The 17,891-nt window shown below is 47.5% G+C and overlaps 1 protein-coding gene across 4 annotated transcripts in view; it reads right to left on the reverse strand.

The window, feature by feature from the left end:
- Positions 1 to 17,891, reverse strand: part of LOC129698590 (bile salt export pump-like) — an 82,925-nt gene that overhangs the window by 23,001 nt on the left and 42,033 nt on the right. For all 4 annotated transcript variants that reach the window (XM_055637693.1, XM_055637695.1, XM_055637692.1 and 1 more), the window contains 9 exons: positions 17,644 to 17,769; positions 14,088 to 14,291; positions 11,852 to 12,022; positions 10,090 to 10,291; positions 9,454 to 9,529; positions 5,238 to 5,358; positions 2,141 to 2,302; positions 1,253 to 1,357; positions 342 to 503 (listed from right to left, as the gene is read on the reverse strand). In XM_055637693.1, coding sequence (XP_055493668.1) covers positions 342 to 503; positions 1,253 to 1,357; positions 2,141 to 2,302; positions 5,238 to 5,358; positions 9,454 to 9,529; positions 10,090 to 10,291; positions 11,852 to 12,022; positions 14,088 to 14,291; positions 17,644 to 17,769 — 1,329 coding nt within the window. The remainder of the gene's footprint in view (positions 1 to 341; positions 504 to 1,252; positions 1,358 to 2,140; positions 2,303 to 5,237; positions 5,359 to 9,453; positions 9,530 to 10,089; positions 10,292 to 11,851; positions 12,023 to 14,087; positions 14,292 to 17,643; positions 17,770 to 17,891) is intronic.

The raw sequence follows: 17,891 nt of genomic DNA on the forward strand, positions 1-17,891 counted from the left end.
AAAAACACAGAACGGCCGTAGGAACGATCCTTTAGCAACATCTTGCACTCCAACAAAATATAATTCAGGACCAGGTCGGAAAAAACCCCCGTTTTAACCCCGCCCCACCCCCTCAAAGGCGCCAAAATCGCGCACACGGCCAAAGGCAGAATTGCAGCTCCACTGAAGGTAAGTTTTGTAACATACCTAGATTGATGGCCAAATCCTGCTCCTAGAAGTTGTGAGCTTATGAACCCCTTGTATTGTCATTAGTTACCTTGTATAGACACGAGTCACCACTAATCCCTTGTTCTGACTGGTTACCATTTTAGCCCCTGTACACTCTGGCCACGTCCACTTACCCCTTGCACCTGCGAGGCATCAGTGGCCAGCCGGGTTGTTAATGTGCCGGGGCTGTTCTTCCGATCGTCAAACCAACCGATCTCTTGTCTCAACATGGCCTGGAAGCCCAGCTTTCTCAATCTTCGAGTCAGCAACTCACCAGACTTGGCGAAGAAATAGCTCTGGGAAAGCGGAAAGATAAAGCCTGTTTATGACAGCATGAAATTACGTACAATAGCATTGTGTAATGTAAGTTTAGTTTAGTTTAGTTTAGAGATACAGCGCGGAAACAGGCCCTTCGGTCCACCGAGTCCGCACCGACTAGCGATCCCCGTACACTAACACTATCCTACACCCACTAGGGACAATTTACAATTATACCAAGCCAATTAACCCACAAACATGCATGTCTTTTGGGATGTGGGTGGAAACAGGAAAAGCTATGGGGAGAAGTTGGGCAGACTGGGACTTTATTCCTTGGAATGCAGGAAGATGCTGGGGTGATCTAATGGAGATGTATAAAATCATCAGAGGAATAGACTGGACAGCGCACAGTCTCTCGCCAATAGTAGGGGAATCGAGAACCAGAGGACGTGGGTTTAAGGTGAAGGGAGAATAGGTGATTCAATAGGAACCCGAGGGGTAACTTTTCTTACACAACGTTTGGGTGGTGTATGGAACGAGCTGTCTAAGGGGAGTTGAGGCAGGGACTATCGCAACGTTTAAGAAACATTTGGACAAGTATATGGGTAGGACAGGTTTAGAGGGATATGGGCCAAATGCAGGCAGGTGGGACTAGTGTAGCTGGGGCATGTTGACCAGTGTGGGCAAGTTGGGCCGAAGGGCCCGTTTACACACTGTATCACTATTATGACTATGACTATGACCAAAAAACAATGATTCAATGCAATGAGTATTTGGTTGAGTTTACCTGAAGGAACTGTGTTAGGAATGAGACGAGTCCAACGACAACAAAAAACAAACAGATTGCGTTTATTTGGTTTATTTTCTCTTCTTCGTTTTGCAGCGAAAATGTCTGGAGCAACGAGGTACATAGATGTTAACTTAGATAAAATAGATGATACAAATAGAAATGTTGGGGAGGGGAGGGGATGGACTGGAGGGGAGGGCGTGATGGTAGGAAGTGGAGGGGTGGGGAGTGGAGGAGAGGGAGGGGGGTGGGGAGGGGAGGGTAGAGGGTGGGAAGGGAGGGGAGGATGGGGGAAGACATGGGGAGGGGAAGGGAGGAGGAGGGGGAGGAGGGGGGGGGGGGGGAGGATTGGGGTGGGGAGGGGTGAGGAAGGGGAGGAGGGGAGGGTGAGAGGGGGGTGGGGAAGGGGAGGAGGGGAGGGGTGAGGAGGGGTGGGGAGGGAGGGGAGGGGAGGGAGGGAGGGAGAGGAGGGAGAGGAGAGGAGAGGGAGGGAGGAGAGGAGAGGAGGGAGGGAGAGAGGAGGAGAGGAGAGGAGAGGAGAGAGGGAGAGGGGAGGGGAGGGGAGAATAGTGGCGGAGAAGGAACGAGATGAGAGGAGAGGGGAAGAGGGGGGAGGGGGGAAGAGGGGGGGAGGGGAGGGGGGGAAGAGGGGGGAAGAGGGGGGAAGGGAGGGGAAGGGAGGGGAAGGGAGGGGAAGGGAGGGGGGAAGGGAGGGGAAGGGAGGGGAAGGGAGGGGAAGGGAGGGAAGGGAGGGAGGGAGAGGGAGGGGAGGGGAAGGGAGGGGAAGGGAGGGGAAGGGAGGGGAAGGGAGGGGAGGGGAGGGAGGGGAGGGGAAGTGAGGGGAGGGGTGGGGAAGGAGGGGAAGGAGGGAAAGGGAAGGCTTCATACCCCCAGGATCTGACTGAAGAGGAGAGCATAGATCGGATTGACGCCACCGTTGACTGCAGCCCCGAGAGAACCAAACAACATGTAGGGCCACTCGGACACGTTGTATTTCAGGATTCTGGACACAGGAGCCGGCTCAATACTCTCTTCCTCTTCCTCCACATCCTGAGGGTGAAATTAATCTTCTTCAGACCATTAGACAGACACAAAAACTGCAGTAACTCAGCGGGTCAGGCAGCATCTCTGGAGATTAGTGCGGGTGTCAGGGGGTTTTTGGGGAGAAGGCAGGAGAATGGGGTTAGGCGGGAAAGATGGGTCAGCCATGATTGAATGGCAGAGTAGACTAGACGGATCAAATGGCCTAATTCTGCTCCTATCACTTATGATATGATCTTATGAAAAGGAATGGGTTGAGACCCTACATCAGACTGATAGTCAGGGAGAGGGAACCAAGAGATATGAAAAGGTAGGTAGTATGAAAGATATGCAACAAGGCGGATCAAAGCCAGCAATGATGATCAAGATAAGGTGGAGCCCACAAGGGTCCATTGTTGGTGTTGGTTCGGTGATAAGGAGTGATACAAACAATGAAACTCAGCTGGACGACAGTGAAACTAGTACAATGACTAGAGAGATGGGGGGGGGGGGGGGGGAAAGGGTTGCTTGAAGTTAGAGAAATCAATATTCATTCCGCTGGGCTGCCCCATTATTCAATTAGTTCAGAATGAATGGGTAGACGATATATTAGACAGCAGATAAGATAATTAAATGTTATAATGTGATTAGGTGATTGAGTTCTGTGCCCGCAATATTAAAAAAACGAATTAGCCGAATGTGGCCATAAATTTAATCAAACCTCACCTGAATGTGATATTTCTTTGCTGCCCTTCATATTTGAATGAAGGGCGGACACAAGGAACTGCAGACGCTGGAGTCCTGCCTGGAACACAAAGTGCTGGAGGAACACAGCGGGTCAGGCAGCGTCTGTGAAGGGAATGGAAGGGCCCCCACCTGAAGCGTCGCCTATCCATGTCCCAGAGATGCTGCCTGACCTGCTGAGTTACTCCAGCACCCTGTGTTTTGTGAATGGAGATGGGTTAAAACAAATTGCTAAAGCTCGATGGCCAGAGATGCTGACCTAGTCGCTGTCCCTGCACAATGCTACATGCGTTATCTGAACGCTATATGTTCTATGACTCCATGGGCTGAAGGGCCTACTTCCGCGCTGTATAAATGCTTTTTAAAAACCCACATGCTGAGGGGTGATCTTAAGCAGGTGTCTGAAACCATGAGGGGAATAGATAGGGTGAATGAACGCACAGTCTTTTACCCAGAGTAGGGGAATCAAGATCCAGAGGATATAAAGTGAGAGAGGGAAGATTTCATTGGAACTTTTTTTACACAGAGGATGGTGGGTCAATGGAACAAGGAGGGAGAGAAGCAGGGACTATAACAGCATGGGCCTTTCCCACTTAGGCAATTCTATGGGCGACTACAGGCGACTGCCACAAATGTTTCAGATGTTGAACATTTTTCCGTGACAGTGGCGACAATTTCTGCTGTCGTAGGTTGTTGCCAGGTGTCGTAGGTGAATTCCAACAAAACTAGTACCTGGCAGTGGCCCAAACAGTCGCCTAAGTGGGGCAGGCCTAGACAGGTACATGGATGGAAGAGGTTTAGATGGATACTAGATCAAGTGGGACCCGTTGGGTCCCGTCCTCTCAACGAGCAGTTGTGGGGGGAGGGGGGGGGGGTGACCTGCCCACTTACCACCACCCCCCCCCCCCCCCCTCCCCCACACACACACAACCACACACACACACCACACACACACACACACATTCACACACACACACACACACACACACACACCACCGCCCTACCACACACATGCATAGCCCCCACACTAGCCACACCCCCTTCGGTTATATCAATAGAGGGGAGAGAGAGGGGGGAGAGAGGGGGGAGAGGGATTATTCATTCGGTCCTTTTTACCCTATCCCCCGCCCTATCCACTGATGCATAGCCCCCAACTCGCAGACGCATCTAGAGAGGGAGAGGGAGGGGGTAGAGAGAAGGGGCAGAGACAGAGAGAGAGAGGCAGAGACAGAGAGAGAGAGAGAGAGAGAGAGAGAGAGAGAGAAAGAGAGAAGGAGAGAGAGGGAGAGAGAGGGAGAGAGGGGGGGAGAGAGAGAGGGGGGGGGAGAGAGAGGGGGAGAGAGAGAGGGGGGGAGAGAGGGGGAGGGAAACAGGGGAGAGAGGGGGGGAAAGAGGGGGAGAGAGAGAGGGGGGGAGAAAGAGTGGGGGGTGGGGAGAGCGGCCGGGGGAGTGGGACAGAGGGGACAGAGGTACAGAGAGATGGTACATGGCATCACAGGGCAGGGCTGGTTCCCAAACGCAACACTCCCTCACTCCAGCTCTAGGATCTGCTCCAGCCCAGGTCCAATCTGCAGCAACAATCCTCCCCACCATGCGCTGAACTGGGGACCCTGAGCAAGGTGGGGAAGTGGGGGGGGGAGGGGCGTGGCCGGCAACCAAAGGACTGTGAGTTTGACGACTTCATCTACGGCAGCGTTTTTTGAATAATGGGGGGGTGGAGGGAGAGGTGGGGGGAGCGTCTTGCTCGCAGCGTGAGCAAGACAGCAGCAAGCAGACCCATTGTGACGTCATCAGCGAAAGGCAGTCGTTTTTATTTCAAAGTTTTGTCTGATTTTTGAACATTTTCAGTAATAACTCAAGAAATAAAGCATGAAAGTTTCAGATAAGGTGATCTTGGACTCCACGGGATAAATATCTACCGGAATATGTGAAAATGTTATCGTTACCACGTAGATTTTTCGAGAAGATGTGATTATACACAAACAGACACACAAACACACAAACACATCCAAGATCAGAGTTTTATAAGTATCGATATGATGATGGGCCAAACGCGGGCAGGTGAGACTAGTGTAGATGGGGCATGTTGGTCGGTGTGGGCAAATTGGGCCGAAGGGGCAGTGTGACACCGTGACTCTACAAATGCATACATGTAAACGCAGCTGTGGCAGGTGTTCAGTGGTAATGTTTGATTTACTAATAAATGATTCGAACGTCGGACCTTGTCCTCATCCCCGAGGGATATGGAGGGTGTGCGGACAGCTGAAGCCACATCTCCCGGCCCAGACAGATCGCTAAGTACTTCAGACACCTGAGACCTGGAGCGCTGGTGCCTCGTGGATCTGAAAACACACACCTATCAATGCTTCTCATGTACCTCTCAATATGATTCTCAAAACCCACGTTGATTTATTCTCAACTAACAACATTGACTGAACATTGAGTTTCCAATTCTAGTTAACCACCAGTTTAGGTTAGTTTGAGTTTAGTTTATTGTCACTTGTACCAAGGTACAGTTGGCGGAACTCAATACATGATTACAATCAAGCCGTCCACAGTGTACAGATACAGGATAAAGGGAATAATGCGAAAGTCCGATCAAGGATAGTGCTAGGGTCTGCGATGAGGTAGCTCGTAGTTCAGGACTGCTCTCTGGTTGTTAGTAGGATGGTTCAGCTGCCTGATAACAGCTGGGAAGAAGCTGTCTCTGAATCTGGAGGTGTGCGTTTTCACACTTCTGTACCTCTTGCCCGATGGGAGAGGGGACCAGAGGGAACGAGCGGGGTGAAACTGGTCCTGCATTATGTTGCTGGCTGTGCCGAGGCAACGTGAGGTGCATATGGAGTCAGTGGAAGGGATGTTGGTTTGTGTGATGGTCTGGGCTGCGTCCACAATTCTCCGCAATTTCTTGCGGTCTTGCGGTCCAACAATAGACAATAGACAATAGGTGCAGGAGTAGGCCATTCGGCCCTTTGAGCCAGCACCGCCATTCAATGTGATCATGGCTGATCATCCCCAATCAGTACCCCGTTCCTGCCTTTATCCCATATCCCCAGACTCCACTATCTTTAAGAGCTCTATCTAGCTCTCTCTTGAAAGCATCCAGAGAACCTGCCTCCATCGCCCGCTGAGGCGGAGAATTCCACAGACTCGCCATTCTCTGTGAGAAAAAGTGTTTCCTCGTCTCCGTTCTAAATGGTTTACCCCTTATTCTTAAACTGTGGCCCCTGGTTCCTGCCTCCAGCGTGTCCAAACCCTTAACAATCTTATATGTGTCAATAAGATCTCCTCTCATCCTTCTAAACTCCAGAGTGTACCCCCACCCCATCTTGCACGCCCCCCCCCCCCCCACCCCCCACTCACCTCATGCCCCAACTGCACTTGCACCTAGATCTCGGAGAAAACCTACGGGGAGAACGTACAAACTCTGTACAGCCAGCACCCGTAGTTGGGATCGAAACAGGGTCTCCGATGCTGTAAGCGCTGTAAGGCAGCAACTCTACCGCTGCGCCACCGTGCCGCACACATTATATTGAAACCTAATATTGAAACTTAACAGCAGAATTTTATCAGATGAAGTAGCTAGTCATGAAAATTAAATAACAAGAATACAGTTTTAGTCTACAGATACTACATGGAAAGAGGCTCTACAGCCCACCGTCCATGCCGACCATCGATCACCCGTACATACTACATGTTATCCCACTTTCTCGTCCACATCTTTGTGCTGTGTTAGGATAACGGAACACCCGGAGAAAACCCACGTGGTCACAGGGAGAACATGCAAATTCCACGCGGACAGCACCCGTGGTCAGGATCGAACCCGCGTCTCTGGCAGTAAGGGGCAGCAGCTCTACCACTGCACCACCATACTGCTCTATAACAAATTAAAAAACGTGTTCCAATGATCACAAGGATTAAAGGAAAATATGTATGTGGGTAAAACTTGTGTTTTTTTGGACAAAATTAAAAATGAAACAAATTTTCTCCACAATATTTGTCCAACAGTAAACCCCTTCTTCTGAGGTCTGAAGAAGGGACCCAACCCAAGACTTTGCCTGTCCATTCCCTCCACTGATGCTGCCCGACCTGCTGCGTTCCTCCAGCACTTTGGGTTTTCCTCAAGGTTCCAGCATCTGCAGTTCCTTGTGTCTTTCTTGTATCCCGTCTTCTGTTTTGATTTTGTGACCAATCAACTTCAAACTTACTAAACTAATAACTAAAGAAGTATAAGATTTACATGTTAATTATTAAAGATATTATTAAAACAATAGATAGGTAGATAGGGCTGTCAAAAAGGCTATCGGCACATTGGCCTTCATCAAAGACTATTACGTATAGATGTTGGGAGGTCATGTTGCAGTTGTATAAGACGTTGGTGAGTTCAGTTTAGATCTCTATGTTACAGGATACATGTTGTCAAGCTGGAAAGGGTACAGAAAAGATTCATGAATATGTTGCCAGGACTTGAGGGCCTGAGCTATAGGCGGAGGTTGAACAGAGTAGGACTCTATTCCTTGGAGCACAGGAGGATGAGATTGGTGTAGAAAATCATGAGAGGAATAGAACGAGTAGACGCACAATCTTGTGCCCAGAGGAAAGCCTCTGTCCCACTGTATGAGGTAATTCAAGAGTTCTCCCGAGTTTTCCCCTGATTCGAACTCGGAGAATGTCCGTAGAGGGTCCATAGGAGTTCGTGGATGTCTCGTAGCGGCTCGTAATGCTAAAGGTAGGTACTCGGGAAATTCCGGTAAACCTGTGACGTTTTTTCATCTATGTAAAAAATATCCGTGAGTAAAAAAATACTCGTGATGAAAAAAATTGTTACTTTTTACTCGTACGAGCGGCTGCGAGACATCCACTAACTCCTACGGACCCGCTACGGACATTCTCCGAGTTCGAATCAGGGGAAAACTCAGGAGAACGGAATTACCTCGTACAGGGGACAGGGGCTTTAGGGAAATCGCAAACCGGAGGACATTGGTGGGGGGGGTGGTGGTGGAGTGGGGGGGGGGGGGGGGGGGGGGGGGGGGGGTGGGGGGGTGGGGTAGAAGATGTAATAGGAATCTGAGGGGTATCTATTTCATGCAAAAGGTGGTAGATGTATGGAACGAGCTGCCGGTAGTTGGCAGGTACTATTGCAACGTTTAAGAAACTTTTAGATAGGTACATGGATAGGATAAGTTTAGAAGGATATGGGCCAAACACAAGCAGGTGGGACTAATGTAGATGGGACATGTTGCCCGGTGTGGGAATGTTGGGTCGAAGTGCGTGTTTCCACGCTGTATCACTCTATGACTCTAAAATGATTTAGAGGTACAGGAAAAGAATACTGGCACCTCTAAATAATTTTACCCAAGGGTTTAATTGTACCTTATTTGTATTTATTAGGGTGGCACGGTGGCGCAGCGGTCGAGTTGCGGCCTCACGGTGCCAGAGAGCCAGCTTCAATCCTGACAATGGGTGCTGTCTGCATGGAGTTTGTACGTTCTTCCCGTGACCTGCATGGGTTTTCTCCGGGTGCTCCGGTTTCCTCCCACACTCCAAAGACGTGCAGGTTTGAAAGCCAATTGGCTTATGTAAAATTGTAAATTGTCCTTAGTGTGTGTAGGATAGTTTTAATGCACGGGTGATCGCTGGTCGGCACGGACTCGGTGGCTGAAGGGCCTGTTTCTGCTCTATATCTCTAACTAAACTAAACTAGAAACTAAACTACCAGTTCCCATTGCTGCCATCACACATAAAGCACTGGATAATATTATTATTGAGGCATAATTAAATGAGAGTTGTGTGTTTATGTTATTGCAAAGTGTTGGATGCCCCACTTTCACGACCTAATTCACAACCTTTTTTACTCGTGGACATCAGGCTAGAAAAACGCCCCGACCTACTTGATGCCACGTGTACCTACGACCAGCGTCACGACCTGCTACGACCTACTACGATCTCGTGACGACGATGCTGCGAGTACGAGCCAAGGGCAAACTCGGCAGAGGTCGTGAATTAGGTTGTGAAAGTGGGACAGGCCCTTTAGGACCTGGTGGGACCAATCCTTGGTATGGTGCTAAACTGGCCCAGCCTCACTTAATTCTGAGTGAGCACTAGCCCAGACAGAAGCGATGCAGTCTGCATTACAAGTCGGATTGCTTTGTGCATGAACTCATCGCGGAGAGACGAGAGTGGGTCCTTAAAGCAACAGCAACACTCCCTCAGTGTGGGAGCTCACAACTCACCAATGGAAACCAGGAACTACAGATAGACATAAACAGCCGGAGTAACTCAGGCGGCATCTGACGAGAGCAGGAATGGGTGACGTTTCGGGTGGAGACCACCTGCAGACGCTGGTTTACACCACCATTAACCCTGGTTGTTAATAAGAAACTAAACTAAACTGGAGACGGGTTGAAGGTGTGAGTGCGTGAACGTTTGCATCCTACCGCACACTGGCACGGCTGCTCCCACGCCTGATCAGCTGCCGTTTCTCACTCGCTCCATCCTCGATCGCACCGTTCACTGTCAGTGAGAAATTCGGACAGTGTGAGTGAGCGACGTTTCTGAACCTTGATTTGAAATCAATCTGAGAGGCTTTGCTATTAACTATTAAAGGGCGGCAAGGTGGCGCAGTGGTAGAGTTGCTGCCTTACGGCGCAAGAGTCCCGGGTTCGATTATGACTACGGGTGCTGTCTGTACTGGGTTTGCACGCTCTCCCCGTGACCTGCGTGGGTTTTCTCTGGTTGCTCCGGTTTCCTCCCACACTCCAAAGACGTGCAGGATTGTAGGTTAATTGGCTTCGGTAAAATTGTAAATTGGCCCTAGTGTGTGTAGGATAGAACGAGGTAGACACAAAATGCTGGAGAAACTCAGCGGGTCAGGCAGCACGTCTGGAGAGAAGGAGAGGGCAAGGTTTCGGGTCGAGACCCTTCTTCAGACTGAACGAACTGGTGTATTGTGTGATCGCTAGTCGACGTGCCGAAGGGCCTGTTTCCGCGCTGTATCTCGCTATCACTAAACTGGAATAAATTATTTTACTAAATATGAGCTATTTCACAAAATAATTGGCGAACTGGCTTACCTTGCCGGGCCTTCTCGTGGAGAGCCTGTTCTCCCTGGGTCTGTAGTGTAACCAACGTGAAGTAAATCCCTTTCCTCTCCAGTAGCTCTGCGTGCCTTCCCCTCTCCACCGCTCTCCCATGTTCAAAGCCAATGATCACATCAACATTCCTTACAGTGGACAGCCGATGTGCGATGGAGATGGTTGTTCGACCAAACCGAACCTTTGCACAAAATCAATACTTTGTTTACGCACACCTTCTGCTTTTTATCTTACATCAATAATTTCATCAGTCAGGGCCAAAATAGCTTTGGTTTAGGTTTACGTTTAATATTGTCGCATGTGCTGAGGTATAGCCACAACCTTTGTTTCTGCACACTGTCTAAACAGATCAGATATACAGTATATAAATACAAGCAAGCCAAACTCAACCACAATAGGTGGAGCAACGGGCAAGATTTGGAGTATTGTGAGCAGTTTTGGGCCCCGTATCTGAGGAAGGATGTGCTGGCGCTGGAAAGGGTCCAGAGGAGGTTTCAGAGAATGATCCCGGGAATGATTGGGTTAACATACGATGAGCTTTTAACGCCACTGGGCCTGTACTCGCTGGAGTTTAGAATGCGTGGGGGACGTCATTGAAACTTACCAAATGGTGAAAGACCTGGGTAGAGTGAATGTGGAGAGGATGGTTCCACTAGTGGGAGAGTCTCAGACCAGAGGTCATAGCCTTAGAATAAAAGGATGTACCATTAGAAAGGAGACGATGAGGAATTTCTTTAGTCAGAGGGTGGTGAATCTATGGAATTCATTGCCACAGATGGCTGTGGGTATTTTTAAGGTGGAGATTGATTGGTATGGGTGTCAGGGGTTATAGGGAGAAGGGGCAGGAGAATGGGGTTAGGAGGGAGGGAAAAATAGATCAGCCATGACTGAATGGCGGAGTAGACTTAATGGGCTGAATGGCCTAATTCTGCCTCTAAAACTCATGAACTTGTGAAATTAATTTAATCAGTTAGGACACAAATAGCTTGGGTTTAATATTGTCACATGTATTGAGGTACAGCAAAAAGCTTTGTTCCGCATGCCATCCAAATAGATCAGATAATACTACACATTCCCACAATCAAGATTCCCAATGCAATCAATCCAATCAGTGGCATAGTGGTAGAATTGCTGCCTTACAGCGCCAGAGAACCAGGTTCGATTCTGGCTATGGGTGCTGCCTATACGGAGTTTGCACATTTTACCTGTGACCACATGTGTTTTCTCTGAGTGCTTCAAGATCTTCGGATTCCTCCCACTCTCCAAAGACATACAGATTTGTAGATTAATTGGCTTGGTATAAATGTAAAATTGTCCTTAGTGTGTGTAGCATAATGTTAGTGTGCGGGGATCGCTGGTCGGTGCGGACTCGATGGGCCGAAGAGCCTGTTTCTGCGCTGTATCTCTTATCTAAACTAAACGGGACTAGCTTAGATGGGTCATTTTGGTTAGCATGGGCAAGTTGGGCTGAAGAGCCTGATGCATTGCAGTCTATGACTCTAAAGATCAAACTCACCAGAAAGCAGAACCCAGGGAGTTTCAAAGTTGAAGGAAACATCAATGGCTGCCATGTCTTTGGGAGTTAGGACATATGGTCAGAAGTGATAGGAGCAGAATTAGGTCATTCGGCCCACCAGGTCCACTCCGCCATTCAATCATGGCTGATCTATCTCTCCCTCCTAACGTCAATGTCCCCTTAGCCCCTGACATCTGATGAAGGAATGTCTCCAATGAAACCAACCTTGTCGAGGGCCCCTTGAACGATGGCCTCACTCTCGTTGTCCAGGGCTGATGTCGCCATGTCCAGCAGCAGGATTTTGGGATTCCTCACCAGAGCTCGTGCGATGGCGATACGTTGCTTTTGCCCTCCACTCATCTGTCCTCCACCCTCGCCCACAAGGGTGTTGAATTTCTGAAAAAGTCAGCGATCAGTCAGCAGTGCCTTACTTGTCGACAAAAGACAAATGTGGCCTCACAGCGCCAGAGACCCCGGGGTCAATCCTGACTGCGGGTGCTGTCTGTACAGGGTTCGTACATTTTCCCCGTGTCCTGCATAGGTTTTCGCCGAGATCTTCCTTTTCTTCCCACACTCTAAAGACGTGCAGGCTTGTAGGTTAATGGGATTGGTATAAATGTAAATTGGCCCTAGTGTGTGTCGGACAAGTGTTAGTGTGCGGGGATCACTGGTCGGTATGGACTCAGTGGGCTGAAGGGCCTGTTTCTGCACTGTATCTCTAAACTAACTAAACTAATCTGCAAACTTGTTAACTTTGTCTTGTACATCCTCTAAACGAAACTAAACTAAAAATATAAACTGAATAAGTAGGAATTGCATTGTAAAGATTGTAAATTGTCCATTGTGTGCAAGATAGTGCTAGTGTGTGGGGTGATTCATGGTCTGTGCCGACTCGATGGGATGAAGGGCCTATTTCCATGCTGTGTCTCTCAACTAAACTAAACAAAAACACCGGGTACGTGTCTCAATGAAAAATCAACTAAGGTCCTTCCAACTGCTAGACATTGAGGGGCAGAGTCCAGTGGAGATGTCCCTCAAACGAGTGAATCCCACCCCAGGGGGCCACATGAGTGGAATTCTCTGCCACAGAAGGCAGTGGAGGCCAATTCACTGGATGTTTTCAAGAGATTTAGCTCTTAGGGCTAACGGAATCAAGGGACTTGGGGAGAAAGCAGGAACGGGGTGCTGATTTTGGATGATCAGCCATGATCATATTGAATGGAGGCGCTGGCTCGAAGGGCCGAATGTCCGACTACTGCACCGATTTTCTATGTTTCTAAGAGTGGTACAATGATAGTTTTGTGAACACTACCAAATACAACGTTAACGAATGTATGTATAGCCGCTGAGAATGTTGGAAGACATTTAACACAGTTTTGGATATATTTCTTAGTCTGAATAAATAATCAATAAATAGTCCAGCTCCATTTAACAACTATAATTTTCCATTAATATACCCTTCTGTATTGATTTTGTGACCAGACAACTACTAATTTAATAAATTATAACGAAGAAGTATAAAAACATGTGAATCCTATAAATGTGTGAGTCTTGTTGTGAAGATGTTAGAGATGCCAATAGTGATGCATACAGTCACTAGATTAGAGATACAGGCAGAAAGAGGCCCTTCGGCCCACGAGTCCGCTCTGACCAGAGATCACCCCGTACATTAGCGCTATCCTACACACGAGGGACAATTTACAATTTGACCTCTGTCAATTGGTAGTACAGGGTTATTCATGCCGTACAGCACCAGAGACCCGGGTTTGATCCTGACCTCGCGTGCTGTCTGTATGGAGTTTGCATGTTCTCCCCGTGATTGCGTGGGTTTTCTCCGGGTGCTCCAGTTTCCTCCCACACTGCAAAGATGTGCAGGTTTGTCGGTGAATTGGCTTCGGTAAATTGTAAAAATAGCCCCTGGTGTGTGTAGGGTAGCGCTAGTGTACGGGGTGATTGCTGGTCGGCGTGGACCATAAGGCTTGTTTCCTCGCTGTATCTCTAAAGTCTAAACTAGGAACATGTTGTGAATCAAGAATCAAGAACCTGTCTATCTCCATCTTTAAAATATCCATTGACGGCCTCCACAGCCATTTGTGGCAATGAATTACACAGATTCACCGCCCTCTGACTAAACAAATTTGTCCTCATCTCCTTTCTAAAGGTCCGTCCTTTTATTCTGAGGTTATGGCAGCTGGTCTTAGACTCTTCCACCAGTTGAAACATCCTCTCCACATCCACTCTATCCAGGCCTTTCACTATTCGATAAGTTTCAATAAGGTTCTCCCTCATCCTTCGAAACTCCAGTGAGTACAGGCCCAGTGCAGTCAAAGGCTCATCATATGTTAACCCTATCCTTGCTAGACTCTCCCACTAATGGATATATCTGTAGCAAAGGTCCATGGAGCATCGTGCTGTGCGACCATTGCCTATTCCCGTTACACAACCGAATGATAATTGGCACCTCGGGCAGGTCCATGATGAAGTCGTACGCATTGGCCTCCTTGGCTGCCTGGACAATATCGTTCTTCGTCAGTCCCTCCCGCCCGTAGCGGATGTTCTCCTCAATGGTGGTGGAAAACAGGACGGGCTCCTGCTCAACGATGCCAATCAGCGAACGCAGCCACTGGATGTTCAGAGAGCGAATGTCGTGGCCATCGAGGGTCACCTATAGACACAGGGGAATGTTACAGCTTCAGTCTCTTGTAGGTACAGGAATGTTACAGCATCAGTTACTACAACAAGCACTGAACCAGAAAATATGCTTTTTTTGTGTAAAAACTGCAACATTTTTACACAAAGGGTGGTGGGTGTATGGAACAAGCTGCCAGAGGCGGTAGTTGAGGCAGGGACTGTCACAGCATTGAAGAACAATTTGGATGCATATTGATAGAAGATGTTTCGAGGGATAAGAGCACACGGGATTAGTGTAGATGAGACATGTTGGTCTGTGTGGGCGTTGGATCAAAGAGCCCATTTCCACACAGTCTGACTATGGCAATAGATAATAGGTGCAGGAGTAGGCTATTCGGCCCTTCGAGCCAGCACAGCCATTCACTTTGATCATGGCTTATCATCCACAATCAGTACCCCATTCCTGCCTTCTCCCCATATCCCCTGACTCCGCTATCTTTAAGAGTATCTAACTCTCTCTTGAAAGCATCCAGAGAACCTGCCTCCACTGCCTTCTGAGGCAGAGAAATCCACAGACTCACAACTCTCAGTGCGAAAAAGATTCTCCTCATCTCCGTTCTAAATGGCTTTCCCCTTATTCTATAACTGTGTCCTCTGGTTCTGGACTCCCCCAACATCGGGAACATGTTTCCTGCCTCTAGTGTGTCCAAACCCTTAATAATCTTAAATGTTACAATAAGATGCCCTCTCATCCTTCTAAACTCCAGTGTATACAAGCCCAGCTGCTCCATTCTATCAACATATGACAGTCCTGCAATCCCGGGAATTAACCGTGGTACTTCCTCAAAAGCACAGAAGGGAGGCACAAAGTACTGGAGTACTGGAGTACTCAACGGGTCAGACAACATCTCTGTAGAACATGGATAATTTGGGGCAGGACCCTCTTTCTAATTTTGGTATGAACCAGCATCAGCAGTTCCCTTTTATTATCTTTATTAAACTAAATGCAGAACGCTGGAAGAACTCAACGGGTCAAGCAGCATCTGTGGAGGCAGAAGGACTAAACACTTTTGTACGATTTTTCTTGATTCCAACATTTGAAATCGCCTTTATACTTCATAAATCAGAAACATTTTATATTCAAAACTGCTAACTTAACTGCAGTAGAGATATTATTTCAAAACAATGAAATAATTTTCAGAAATGTTGACCATATTGCATGTGGGATGCCTGTATTGAATCACAAAAATGTCTAACATATTAGATATTCGATGGTAGTTGCACAATTAATGTATATTCTTACCAAAGTAAGATGAAACCCCCTTCTCAAATCAGTTGACTGTTTTTTTTCACAAAGAAATAACATGCATGGCCTCCTCCAAGGTGTAACCAGAAGGATTTCAAAGCTAACTTTCAAGTGTTAAAAAGATGAGTATTTTAAGCAAGCTGTGTCCAACGAGATCTTCACAGCTCTGAGGAGCAATGCAGCAAATTATGTTTGAAGAAGGGTCTCGACCCAAAACGTCACCCATTCCTTCTATCCAGAGATGCTGCCTGACCCGCTGAGTTACTCCTGTACATTTATGTCCTTTTGTATAAACCAGCATCTGCAGTTCCTTGTTTATACAGCCACATATTATTGTGCTGTTATTCCAGTGAGGACTGTCAGGCAGAACAATGGGAAATGTCCTATTTTGTTTTGGGAATGATCTACTTCATTTAAATGAGCAGGTTAGTATAGATTTGAGTAAAGAAGTAAAGAGGTCCTACTGCAGTTGTACAAGGCCCTGGTGAGACCACACCTGGAGTATTATGTGTAGCTTTGGTCTCTTAATGTGAGGAAGGACATCCTTGCTATTGAGGGAGTGCAGCGTAGGTTCACCAGGTTCACCAGAATGGTGGGACTGTCTTATGAGGAAAGACTGGAAAGACTGAGCTTGGATTCACTGGAATTTAGAAGGATGAGAGGAAACTTATAGAAACGTATACAATTATATAAGGACGGGAAAGGCTGGATGCAGGTAAAATGTCCCCAATGTTGGGGGAGACCAGAACCAGGGACCACAGTTTAAGAATAAAGGGCAGGCCATTTAAAACTGAGATGAGAAAAACCTTTTTCACCCAGAGAGTTGTGAATTTGTGGAATTCTCTCCCACAGAAGGCAGTGGAGGCCAATTCACTGGATACATTTAAATGAGAGTTAGATAGAGCTCTAGGGGCTAACGGAATCAAGGGATATGGGGAGGAAAGCAGGCACGGGTTACTGATTGTGGATGATCAGTCATGATCACAATGAATGGCGGTGCAAGCAAATGGCCTCCTCCTGCACCTATTTTCTATTTTTTATGTTTCTATGTTAGAGAGTCGTCGGGTCACACAGCATGGAAACAGGCCCTTCAGCACAGGGAAGAAATATCATCAAAGACCCACACCACCCTGGCCATACTCTCATCTCGCTGCTACCAAGAGGAGGAAGGTACAGGAGCCTGAAAACCGTGACCTCCAGGTTCAAGAACAGTTTCTTCCCAACAACCATCTTCCCAACAACTCAACAACCAACTTGAATGCTGCACAACACTAACCTCAGCAACTGTGATCTACTATAGACTTTGTCTTTGGTTGCACTACACACCAGCTTTGCACTATTACCTAGTATTACAGTTATTAATACATTGTATTATTGATTATTGCATATGTATGTGCATGTTATTGAGTTTAAGGGTTGGTAAAACAGCAGCAAGTAAGAATTTCATTGTTCCATTACTGGTATATACGACAATTAAACATAAATATAAATAAATATAAAATTTCATTTTCTAAAAAGCAAGCATGAAAATAAAGTGACCATCTGACAATAGACAATAGACAGTAGGTGCAGGAGTAGGCCATTCGGCCCTTCGAGCCAGCACCGCCATTCAATGTGATCATGGCTGATCATCCACGATCAGTACCCCGTTCCTGCCTTCTCCTCAAATCCCTTGACTCCGCTATCTTTAAGAACTCTCTCTTGAAAGCATCCAGAGAACCGGCTTCCACCACCCTCTGAGGCAAAGAATTCCACACTCACACCACTCTGTGAGAAAAAGTGTTTCCTCATCTCCGTTCTAAATGGCTTACCACATATTCTTAAACTGTGGCCCCTGGTTCTGGACTCCCTCAACATCGGGAACATGTTCCCTGCCTCTAGCCTGTCTTAACCATTAATAATCTTATATTACAATAAGATTCCCCTCTCATCCTTCTAAACTCCAGAGTGTACAATAAAATGAAAATGAAATGACCATCTAAATTAAAAATAATTTACGTGGGGAAAGTTTATCTTTTCAACAAAAGCTAAATAATATTTGGCATTTATTTATATATTTGAAAGCAATCTGAAGACATACCATCCCCTGTTTAGGGTCGTAGAATCGCTGTATCAGCTCCACTGCTGTGCTTTTACCAGACCCACTTGGGCCAACAAATGCTGTCGTTTCTCCTGCTTTAATAACCATACTCAGTCGGTCAAGTGTCTGGGGAGAAAGAACATGAGGCTTTAAGGGCGGCACAGTGGTGCAGCGGTAGAGTTGCTGCCTTACAGTGCAGGTACCCCGGGTTCGATCCTGACTATGGCTGCTGTCTGTATGGAGTTTGT

The sequence above is a fragment of the Leucoraja erinacea genome, chromosome 7, assembly GCF_028641065.1.
Source record: "Leucoraja erinacea ecotype New England chromosome 7, Leri_hhj_1, whole genome shotgun sequence".
NCBI classification, from domain to species: Eukaryota; Metazoa; Chordata; class Chondrichthyes; order Rajiformes; family Rajidae; genus Leucoraja; species Leucoraja erinaceus.